This window comes from Symsagittifera roscoffensis, chromosome 3, assembly GCF_963678635.1.
Source record: "Symsagittifera roscoffensis chromosome 3, txSymRosc1.1, whole genome shotgun sequence".
In the NCBI taxonomy this organism is placed as follows: domain Eukaryota; kingdom Metazoa; phylum Xenacoelomorpha; order Acoela; family Convolutidae; genus Symsagittifera; species Symsagittifera roscoffensis.
In genome coordinates this window covers 7,231,865-7,244,149 of record NC_087064.1, presented here as the reverse complement: position 1 = coordinate 7,244,149, position 12,285 = coordinate 7,231,865, and the positions used below count along the sequence as shown (strand labels likewise).

The following is a 12,285-nucleotide window of genomic DNA, read 5'->3' as shown; positions in this document are numbered from 1 at the left end:
AAAAAAAAACAAGTCAATTCTTTTTCTGTTTCTTTGCGTTCATTGACTCTTTTCCAACTGTTTGTTGGCTAAGTTTTCCTTTTGAGGGTTAAGTCTTAAAAGGTTTTTACAATCAATTTTGATTTTTTTTGCGGTATGATTGTTTTTTATCAACTCAAATTAATTTGCTCAAAGGAAGACAAGTTGTCCTCTATGATTGCAAATGGCGCGGAAAATTGTAACCAGAGTGCATCTGGTTACTTTACTTTTCCCAGCAGAAAACTGTTGACCCAGTTTCCTCTAATTGGGTTAGCTTTATGAAACTAGATGAAATATTTCGCTAATTTCAAAGATATTTATGTTAAATGTTTTCTCAGAAATTCTCAATTTGTCAAGGTTTTTTTATCTATTGATCTAGTTTTTTAAATCAGTTCCTTTTTTTAATCAAAATATTGTCAATCATAAATTGTTCAAAGAGCGTTAAGGCCATCTTATTTGTTTGAAATTTGAAAGTTGAAAATTTTCAAAAACAATTCAGTGTTTTTTCTGTTTACTTGCTTTGATTGACTTTTTTCCAACCGGCCGTTGCTATGTTTCAAACCTGGCCGATATGCAATGTAGATTGTGTTTTGCGGCAAATATTTCAAAATTGGTTTTGCGGTTTCTTTGTTCCATAATGATTTTCTAACATTCAGTTGACCATGTTCTAGGGATGCAAATATGTTAATTCGCCTGTGAATGACATTGATTGTCTTTTTTCAGCACTACAACCGTATAATGAAGGACTACGCGAACGATGAGCATCACCACAACACCTCAGTGTCGGCACTGACAGTGCAGATATTCACAGTCCCCTCCATCGCCAAGTACCTCATCTTCCACGCAGACGCCCTCTACATTGTACTGGATACTCTCGTCTCATCCTGTACCACTGAATCAAGCAGTGAGTAATTGTTCTTGCACTAACCTTCAATCGTATAGATACCCATACGCAATAATAATCTAGGCAAAAATGAGTTCAGTATCTCTGATAGTTCTTGAATTGACGGTTTCTCAAGCTCACTAACCACCCTGGTATTCAAACGAGTTCAAAAGGATGTACAACTTAATTTGAATGTACAACTTAATTTTCCTGTTTCTACTTTTTTACTGCGTCAATATTCGACATTTTCAAATTATTATTTTTTTTCAGTTTAATTTTTTTTTTATTTTTTTTATCGCAAGTGGCGCGAAGCTCCGCTTCGCCTCTCTGTAAGATATTGCATTTTTGCCTTGTTTTTGACCGGAAGAATTTTAAATTCAATGCTCCAATAATTAAATCATTGCCTCAAATTTCATCCGTCAAAATGCGTGTTAAGAATCAAATTCAAACAAATTTTGTATTTCAGATGGCTCCTCATTGACGTTCGAAATGAAGAAGCTGAAATCGAATTTCTACAACTACCATTATTGCACTTATCACATAACGTAAGTATAGTTTTTCCTCTCTTTCAAGTAAAGCTGTAACTGGAATGGGTTTTGCCCGATCATTTCTAACCTAACTTGCAAATGAAAGTGTTAACTATTAAATTCTACCCCAGTTCTTATACAAACACTGCCATTGTAATCTAAAATCCAATTGAGAATCTTTCTGAAGGGTTTGTGAAACTATCCGGAGAGAGACTCGATTTTTCCTACCATCAACCATCATTGAAAGCGCTCAGCCAAAATTTGAAATTGGCTTTTCGCTTTTAAGATGGAATCCTGTCATTTTCAGAACAATCGGTAAGTTTTTCAATCGCTATACAGTGGTTAAAATTGAAAGATCGTATTAAAGTGATTATAGTTAATTACAGAAGCGAGCTTGGGAGAGTGGTGTTCTTGTTGCAGCTTCTTTTTGTGCTGCGCATCGTTTGTTTCTGTGAAGTATCGTCTACATTGGCTGCCCCCACTTGTTCACTACTTTTTTATTACGTTACTTCGCTTATGTGGCAAAAAAACTAACGCACCTGCCTATAAAGAAAAAGGTAAGTGGTTCGAATCCGACCGGGACCTGTTTTTTTTGTAAGCTGAAAATTTGTTACAAAATCCGCGCTACAAAAAAAAACATTTGTTGAACTTCTGTTTGTCTTTTTTGTCGGCTTAGTTGCAGCAGCACCAAATTTGGCCTATAATTTAGGCAAATTTTAATCAAATTAAAAAGTATTTCGGTTTTGGGCTAATAATTGAGTGTTGACTCTTTTGTTTGCTATTTTTTTCATGTTAATTAAAAATTTTAGGGAGTTGATTTCTTTTTAAATTCAAAGAGTGTTCTCATTTGGTGAAGTGATAACATCCATGCTTGAGACGACAAATCCCAGATGTTAGTTTTCAGTCAGGACCTGTTTTTTTGTTGAAACTGAAAATTTTTTGTGGACGCAGAAAGTTTCAGCTTCTTTTTAGCTCTTAATAAAATTTCGTTTCTACTGGTGCAGGTAATGCTGTTCCAGGAGTTTTTCGCCCTTTTTGTAATTTCTCTAACTTTTTTGACAATAGATAAAAATCTATTTCTCTGCTTCGCCTCTGTGTGATGATATTTTACTTTGTTTGGTTGATATTTAGTACTTCTTTAGTCATTTGTTGGACTTTTTCTCAGCCAAGACCCAAACTGCTCGTCAGGTTGACTTTTTGTAGAACGGAGCATCCTGTGTCTAGTAACTGGGTCCGCCGCTGTTTCTGGTGTTTTTTTAGCCTCTGGCCCTACTTCCGCCGTTCTACCTTTGGGCTTTCTTCCATGGGGGAGAGAGATGTCAACCATTTAGCCTTTGTCGATCCCACCTTGAGGATGTGGATGAAACTGACACACTAGCCATGACTGAAGCGGGAGTCGAACCCAGGACCTTTGTATTAAAGGCCGCATGTCTTACCTACTCAGAAATGTCCCTTAAATTTAACCCCATTCTGGTGTCAAAGAGCAGTGGTGTCAAAATCTTGATGACATACTAGTGTTGAGCTGAAACTGACCATCAGGAGTAGGCGCAACTGGTTTGCTGCAAATAGGGTTCAGTCGTTTGGTTCAGGGAAAGATAGTAATTAGTTAGAGTAGAATTTGAGTGACATGAGTTGACGTGGTTGGTCTCATGATGGCGAGGAGAGTTGTACTCTGGACATTCGTCTGGGAGTAATGATGTCTAGCCAGTCGAAATTATAGTTCAAGAGGGGATTTACCGGAGCGAAGTTGTGCCAAGGTGCAGCGGAGCTTGTTTTTAGTATTAGTTCACGAAATGATATTGGGGGAGCTTGTTTTAGAGAACCATCCGTAATTGTACACTGCTCTTGCTTGTATGACTTTTTGGAGCGGCTTCTATGTGCCGTTCTGTGTCGATATACTAGTTTGGATCTGCCAGACGAGACAATCTTTCAAAAGGTTCGGAGCAACGCTTGAAAGACGGTTTAATTCGTGTGCTTTTTGCCCAGAACGAACAATCAAGAGCAACTTTATGAAGTAATGCAAGGAGAGGAGATTGGCAGTGTGTGGCGTTGTGTCGAAGTAATCGATTTTTGTCATTTTCGAGTATCCACTGACAGTACTGAGGGCTGCATTTTGCACAATTTGTAGTTGATGGAATCTGCGCCCGCCGCATACGAACACGCTGGAGTGGCGTATTTGAGAAGCGGTCTGATCATTGTTTTATGCGTGCTTCCTTCAAGCGGTTTTAGCATAGAAGTTTTTTGTTTGCCTTTTTTGCAGTCGGTTTTGAGTTTTTCAAGGAAGTCCAAGATTTTTCGGAGTGGTGGTTGAGTTGAAGTAGGTTTTAGATTTAGATTTTGGCTTTTTTGTTTTGTTGGTTCTACTCCTGTGATCGGCTTATAGTTTTCATTTTTCAAAATCTTTTTCTTTCGTGTCAGTAAATGTTGTGAAGACATGTATATAGGGTGGTGAGTTTTTAATCGTTTTTTTTTTAAAGAAAAATTTAATCACGCCATTTTTTCAAGTTTATTTGCTAAAAGGAGAGCAAACTGCGCGCTCCAATCATGATTGCGGCACTGGCGTGAAAAGTTGTGATTTTCAGGTTTAAAAGTGGATTTAAGTTTATAGGTTGACAAGAGGAATAACAAGTTTATCTATTGATCCAATTTTCTCGAACTGGGTGAATATTTTTTACCAACAGTGTCTATCATAAATGGTTCTGCAAATTCAAAGAGCTTCAAGGCCATACATTTTTTCAATTGAAATTTGAAAGCTGAAATTTTTCAGAAAAAAAAGAAGTCTGCCATGTTTTTTTTCCGTTTTCTAGCGTTCGCTGGCTTTTTTCCAACTGTCTGTTAGCGATGACCTAAAAGTTTAATTGGCCTCGGTTTTACGGTTTTTAAATTCGACTATCAACCTAACCTCGCTCGTTTTGCAATTGATGGCCAATCTGTTAGCTATGATCTATACGAGTACAGTTTTTTTTTCATTGTAGGTCTTATTCATTGTTGTTAATTTTTGTCTGCTTTATAGCCTTTTTGATGTTTGTTTAAAAGTCGATGAACGTAGTGAATAGTGAAGACTTCTGTATAGGTCGTGACGATTATTAGTTTTTGTTTTCAGGAGAAGCTTTAAAATTTGTTCAGGCTCAAATTTGATTTTTCACATTTTGAGTGCTGCTTTCACTTTAAATTCAGTTCATTTCCTTAAAAAAAGGACGGCAAACGCCACTATCGAACATAAAAAGTGTAAAAGTCAAAAAACGTGATGGACTTCTAAATACGAAAGTAGTTATATTTTTCAGGTTTTAGAGCGGAATAGAAAATTTACCTGTTGATCATGCTTTCTCAAATTGGGTTAATTTATCAAATAAGTGTCAGCCATGTGTTGTTCAAGAAATTCAGAGAGCTTCAAAGCCATCTTTTTTTTGAACTTGAAAGTTGAAATAAAGAAAATACAAGTCAGCCATGTTTGTTTTTGGTTGCTAGCGAGCCGTCATTTGCTTTTTTCCAACTGTCTGTTAGCCATGATCTAAATATTTTGGTTGATGCGGTTTTTAGCATTTTTAACTTGATTATCAACCTAAATTTTTCTTGTTTGGCAAATGGTTAAGACCAATCTACTGATGCGAGCAACCCTTGTGTTTTACTATATGAGTGCAATTTTTTTCAATGCAGGCCTTACTTATTGTTTTGGTGATTTTCTGTCTACTATTTAGCTTTAATTAAGAGTCGATGATTACAGTGAAGACAGTTATAAAAATTGTGATGATTTTTTTCTGGAAGTCTTGAAATTTGTCTAGGCTCAAATATGATTTTTCGCCGTGTGACGTTTGATTTCTTAAGCAAAGTTATTTTATTTTGTTGAAAGGAAGGCAGACTCCACTATCGAATAGAAATAGTGCAAAGGGCAGGAAAAGTGCGATCGACTTCTAATTTTGCATGTGAATTTAATTTTTCAGATTTCCCAGCGGAATAAAAAGAAAAAGCTGGGTTAATTTTGTCAAAAATAGAGCAATCATAAATGGGTCTAGAGGTTCCATGAGATTAAAGGCCATCTTGTTTTTTTTTGAAATTGAAAAAAGCAAGTCAGTGTTTTTGGACTCTTTTACAAATTTCTGTTGGCTATGTTTGAAATAGCATGAGCTATAAACGCTTAAGCTATGCTTCTTAAATGCTGACTGTTTTTATGAAAACAGGAATTTTGTTTTGCGCAGTTATTAGGGCGATGAATCTTTACATAGATCTCAGGGGTTTGAATCTCGTATTTGCGTAATCCTTTTGCTTTCCGAGGCGTTTTTTTTTGCGTACACAATTTCAAGGAGGGCAATATTGAATCGGATGGGGGCTAATTGTTAGACTTCGAAAACTTAATATCCAATCGTAGCAGCCGTAATTAGACGCACTTGATTTGATTGATAGCCATTCGTTTGAGTGGGAAGCGATTGCCGATCATGCTTTTATTGGGCTGAAGCTTCAATGAAATTGTTCTGCATAAAATTGTAATGGAATCAGTTTGCATCTTTTGCAAAATAGATCGCATTGCATCATCATCGTTTTCTAAAGGCATGTTTTGATTCGGTTTTAAGAAATGTTGATCAACTACATACTTGCCTTTGCTCGTTTCGAGTGCAAGGCCAATATTTTTTTTTACAAGTGACGCGTGTGTTATTATGAAAACACTTTTTCCAATGTAAGGCTCACTTTGGTTTTTTTCTTTGACTTTGTGTTAAGTTCAGAATTTGACGACCATTTTTTTTGACGACCTTTTTTTTTTTAGGTCGACCAAATTGATTTTTGGAGCTCTCCAAAGCACTTTTTTGCCCCCATTTTGGCTAAATTTTCTGCGCCGCAGGCAAATTTCTGAAAAAACAGTCAAAAGAGCCGTTTTTGGGCACTTTTTGAAAAATTTTGACAAAAAAATCGCGTTTTTTTTGGCGCGCGCTCCCCCTCAAAGTTAGTATATATTGGCGCCAAAGACGCCTTTAGAAAAATTTTAGGGTCGGTCGGCCAAAAATGGATTTCTGAAACAGTATCAAAGGGGGGACCCTTTGGGTCGGCAGGGGGTCGAATCCCTGAGAGGGGGGCGTCCGACCACCCCCGCCCCCCCCCCCTTAATCCGTCCCTGTGTGTTTATGAAGACATGAAGTTTTTCGTAGCGCAGTTATTAAAACAATTCATGTCTTCTATGGAGCTCAGCTGCTCTGGGGTCTTTCATGGCGTCTCTCTTTTTTGAGACTTATTTTTGGGTTGTAGAGTAAGAGATCTGACTGTTATTTAGCTGACGTTTACGGAGTGCCGTTTTTAAAAATTCAATTTGAGTCTATCGATACACAAGATGAGCCACAAGAGCTCTGGCTAAATTAGAGATCTGGCCCAAAAACTGTCGTCTAATTTTAGCCGCATTATTCCAGTGAATTATGTTAAGTTTTAGTATTGCAGCAAAGAGTTTTGAAGTTTGTCCCGAGTTGTATAACAATTAGCTTCCTTCGTTTAGAGACACAATATCTTTGTTGTTATCTTGACTCATTTGACACATTTTTTGATCACACAGCATTTTAGATAGGTTGTGAATTGACGAAAAATAATATTTTTATCTTGAATGATTTATTGGAATTCAGTTAAAATGGTTTTTGTTGAAATACGATATAATGTCAGGCTTCGGAAAAGTTGTGTGCAAGCTGAGCAGTAGCACTTTATCGTAGCTTATCGTCATTTGTGAGTTTTGTCTAACTCCTGTTACGGAGCTGATGCTTCAGTTTACTTTTTCAGTTAATTAAAATTTTAGTGGAATATAAAGTCTTTCAGAGTTCGTGCTAGCAGGTCTGTTTTGTATCTTTTTAAACAGATCGGCTCCGCCATCAGACTTTTGCTGTATGCATGTTTTGATCTGACTGGGTTTTAAGCATATCACATGATATTATCTCAATTTTTAAATATTTAATTTAGCTGCTACGAACTGTACAAGAAGCTCCTGAAAAAGCAGGGGGTGAATCTAGGATTTTCTCGAGGGGAGAAGGGGAGGCGAATTTGCACGAAATTAAAAAAATTCTCGGTCACTTTTCGAAGTTTTTAAGCACTTTCGGAACGTTTTGACCACAAAATTGCATTTTTGGCGCTAGTTCACATAAAATTACCATATATTGGCCCTTTTGAAAAGTTTTAGGGCCAGTCGGCCGAGAAGGGATATCATATTAATACCAAAGAGAAGACCTCTTATGTAGTGAAGGGATCGAATCTCCGGGCCCCTAGTAGTGCCCCTCCTTATTTTTTTTTCAATTTGGAATTAAATTGCTTGGCGACTTGTAAAAAACTCGAATATGTTTGGCTGAAATTCGTAATAAGCGACTTTTCGTAACAAGCGACAAATCGTAACAAGTGAGTTTGTTACCAGCGATAATTCGTAACACGGCATTGGCAAGCAGAGTACGCTTGGCTGAGCTGCGCTTGCATCCGTCATTAGAGGAATACTGCGCGTAAATCAGTGTTCCCCATTTATCTACTGTTACGAATTTTTGCCGGTTACGAACTGTCGCCTCACAGAAAATTTCGGCCTCGTGCACAAAACGACCCAAAATATATTTTTAACCTTGCAATCGGGTACTACCCTTAAGGGTATTGCAATCGGGTACTACCCTTTTTACCCGCAAATAAATTTGTTCACAGAATGGTCATTTGTGTAGGAATGATAAATTTCAAAACATACTATATTTCTTGAAATTCCATTTGAAACTACTTTCATTTAGGTAGTAAATAGGTGTAGTCCGTTTCCGGCAGTTTTTCAAATAATTTGTTTTTTTTTTGGATATTGGTTTTCGGCCAAGTTTTCTTCGGCTCACTTTCCGTTTTTCAAAACAGAATTTTTTTTGTTTGGTACTGTTTTTTATCGGCTTACTTTGTAAAGCATGGATTTTTTTCCCTTAAACAATTTTTCTTACAAATCTTCAACTTGTTTTATTATTGAAGCTTAACAACTTCCAGGTATCTTCCCACTTTGCCTTGAAGTAACGCAGTCACCTTAGCACCCTATGGTGGGGTTCTAGTCCCGGTCGGAACATGTTTTTTTTTTCAGTATGTGTGCAATTGAAAATTTTCTGGTAATATTGAATTGTCGAGCTTTTACTTGTCTGCTTAAGTTTTGTCGGCTTAGTTGCCACGTCACCGATTTTGTTTCCGGTGTAAGCAACTTTCATTAGTTGTAATTGCATGTGTTGTTCATTGTATTTTCAGGGGGGACGTGAAACTTTAAAAAAATCGGAAAAAAAATTCATTTTTTCTCGGATTAGTTGGTGTCTTCTCAAAGATTGTGGACTTAGTTATAAAATCTTGGATTATTTGTGCTGCAAGCAACTTTATTTGTAGTTGCAAGTATAGGTCATAGTAGTTTCAAGAGTGACTTTTGGAGAAAATCATTTTTTTTTTTCGGACAAACTTGTCAGCTCAAAGATAGTCTTCTTTGTTTCCTCTTCATGAGCTTTGATCCCTTGCTGATAGTCTTGAAATTTTGCCCAAATTGAACTTCTATTGAGGCATACGACAAGTTAGGTAGACCTGGCTTTTTCATTTTTTCTATATATTGTTTTTCTACTTAAATGTTTTTTGTTTGTGCTGTAACGCAATAGGTTGCAAAGCTCCGCTTCGCCTCTGTGTATATCTTGAGTGAAAAATTCTGCTGTCGAATCTGATTGACTAATTTTAGCAAATGAAATTGGAGCAACATGGGCAGGCATTGTAATCAACTTTTGAAGCAGAAAAATTATTAGCCGAAATTAACCAGACCGTGGAAACTTTGTCGAATAATCAAATTAATTTCAAATCACTTGTGAAATTTCGCTCGTACAAATAACTTTCTTTAAAAATGGCTTCAACAGAACAAAAGTTCTGTATATTGGTCGTTTTACCTTATATTTTTTTCTACTTCAAATGCCGCACCATGTTTGAATTTGATTGGCTAATTATGCAATTTATGCAATCAGATTCAACCACATAAATTTCAGTTCAAGATACAGTAATACTGATTTTGGACCATTTCGTGCATAAGACTAGCAAGTTAGCATCCTCTGAAGGGATGCGCTTGGAGGAGGATGTTAACTTGGTCCGGCAGGCTAATTAGGTTAAAGAAAAAGTCTTGAAAACGCTCGGCTCCTATTGATTTAATTTATTGCTGCATTTGCATCGAATTAGTGTTACCGTTTTTTTACAGCGAACTCTCCGTCGTCCTATTATCTCGCCTGTATTGTTTTTCGTAGTTTTTTCTTGCCTTGCTTCTTAAAAATTGTTTGTCTACTTAACGCGACTGCCTTATGCGTCGGCATAGTTACTCTTTTTTAATCTCGGAAGTGTTTGTGTGATTATATCAGTCGTAAGGTCATCAAAATCGATGGACCAGTAAGCCGAAAGATGGCATGTTAATCACCCGTATTTCTACAATATAATGTATTTCTTCCGAAAAAAGAATTTTAAAACAAAAATGAATTGAATTTTTTTCAAGAACTTAGCAGCCGTGAATTTATTATTCTAAGTTCTCGAAAAATTAATTCTATAAATCTAGATAGGCACCTGAATTAATTTTAACCTGATTCTGTTTACTGATTCTTAGGTTTGTTGAACGCATCTCAAGATATCGTAATTGTTTAGGTACCTCCTGCACAATCAGTTGGATGGTTGGGACGACGAAAAGAGGAGAACTTTATTCAGGGCATTCCTTCTCTACGCCAAGTTATTAGCTTCAATGGAGGTAAATACAAACTGATGAAGTTCTCTGCTGTCTTTCTTTGAAACCGTTAATACTAGATTTACATGTTTTGTTATCCTGCACATTGAAATCAGCGACATTGACATTCGAAGGCTGGGATTTTTCAAAAAACAAGTCATTTTTATCTGTTTCCTTGCGTTCATTACTCTTTCCAACTGTCAGTTGGCTATGTTTAAATTAGTTAGAAACAACAAAAAATTTTACTAAAAAGCAAATTCTTCACAAAATTTGGACCACTTTTATTCGAACGGTTAAACTACCTTGTTTTTTGTCTGGAACCTAGCAAACCAAAAATCGAATAGACTCCAAAGCTTTTCTATGCGTAATGGCTTTGATTTCATGGAGTTAGAAAGCAATAACAGTGCGACTACTTTATTAACGCAATACTTTTTCGGCTATCCGGGAACAAATTTTTTTCGGCTTTCGGGAAAAAAATTACATCTATCCAATGAAAAATTATTTTTGATTATCGGGGAACAAAGAATCCCTTTTCTAGCTATCCAGTAAATAAACCAATGAGAGCAAAACAAAATGAGGGTCTTGAGATGGGCACAGGGAGCAGGGGCCAAAAAGTGTTGTTAATGTCGTTGTTGTGGCCGCGTCTCCTTCATGGGCAGCGGGTTTCGTTTCATTTTTGTTAATTCTTCATCTCCGGAGGAGATGAAGGTTCGTTTGGCTTGCTTGGTCTCGTCCAAAAAGTGTTGTCAGAAGTTTTGCGACAAATTTTGTCAAAAATAAGATCTTTACAGCGTTTCGGGACAGCTCAAATTTAAGCTATCCAAGAAAAGCTGGATAGAAATTTCAAATTTTTAAAGCTATGTTTTCCGCATCATTTAGTTTTTTATTCTGAGGGTCTATGAATTACTTGACGGGGGACAGGGGCTATAATGGGGAACGCCTTTTTTTATTATATATTTGATAAAACAGTTTAACATCTTCAGCGTTAAATTTTTGGTGTGGATCGAATCGAATTTTTTGGTTATCGGGAACAAAAAAAAAAGATTTCGTCCGGGAACAAAAAGAGTTTCGGCTATCCGCGAACGAATTTTTTTACGGCTATTCGGGAACGAATGTATTTTCCGATTGTCCGGGTATTCGGCTCCGTGACATACCAATTCGGGTGCCACAATTAATCATCAGAATGATTCGAGTGTTATATATTCAACATATTCCAGTCGTGATTCAAAAGGCATTAAAATAGTCCAAAAAGTTCTCTCATTGTCGAGAAAAACTCGTTTGAAATTTTGTATTTTAGCATAATATTGAGCAAAAAAAGCAAGCTAACAGGCTTATTTTAGATGTATAAGCCATAAAACTTTTTTTCAAGGTCTGAAAACTTTTACTCAATTAAAATTAGTTTTTGAAGTTTTTTAGCGTAACCTTGGGAATAAAAACAGAATTTTAATAAAAGTTTTTGCTAAAGAAAATTGAAAAGTTTTGTTTTTTTTTATTTTTGTCTTTGGGTTGAAACAATAAATTTTTGCTTTTGGTAGCTATTTTATTATGACCATCGAATGTGCCCAACTTTTATATGGTCAGAACATTCTCTACTACTTGCGCAGCTACTGGCTTTCCTGATTGATGTAGCCAAATTGTTTTTTCGCTTGTAACCTAATCGAATCAATGCTGATCACTCAATGGCTTTCTATTAAGAGATAAATTATTTTATCGCTATTTGTTCGAAGCTGCGCTTGGTCTCTGAAATTAAGAATAGCTCAATTGATGTTATTGTATGGTAAGGCGCATCTCTATTATTTCTGTAATTTTAAGGTTTCTTGTAGTTATGCCATTTGGCGCAAGTATTGTCATTAACTTCATATCATTGAAGTTTTTGGCTTTTTAAGAGTAGTTAACTTAGTGAATACTCTTCTATAGGTCTTGGTGATTTTTTTTTCAGGAACTAGTCTTAAAATTTCTTCGCGCTCAATTTTGATTTTTGGCGGTTTCTTTTTAAGTTTTCTTCTTATATCTTTTTTAGTTCTTGTGGTTTCTTTTTAAGTTCAATGCATTCCCCTTTTTAAAAGGAAGGCAAACTCCACTATCGCACAACAAAATTGTAAAGGTCACGAAAAACGTGATCAACTTCTAATTTCGAAAATGGAAATGAATTTGTAGATTTCCCA

The 12,285-nt window shown here is 36.2% G+C and overlaps 1 protein-coding gene across 1 annotated transcript in view; it reads left to right on the top strand.

The window, feature by feature from the left end:
• LOC134841197 (E3 ubiquitin-protein ligase UBR2-like) overlaps window positions 1–12,285 on the top strand; it is a 48,283-nt gene that overhangs the window by 9,993 nt on the left and 26,005 nt on the right. The window contains exons 6-8 of the mRNA XM_063857024.1: window positions 742–922; window positions 1,368–1,446; window positions 10,045–10,144. Of these exons, the coding sequence (XP_063713094.1) occupies window positions 742–922; window positions 1,368–1,446; window positions 10,045–10,144 (360 nt within the window). The remainder of the gene's footprint in view (window positions 1–741; window positions 923–1,367; window positions 1,447–10,044; window positions 10,145–12,285) is intronic.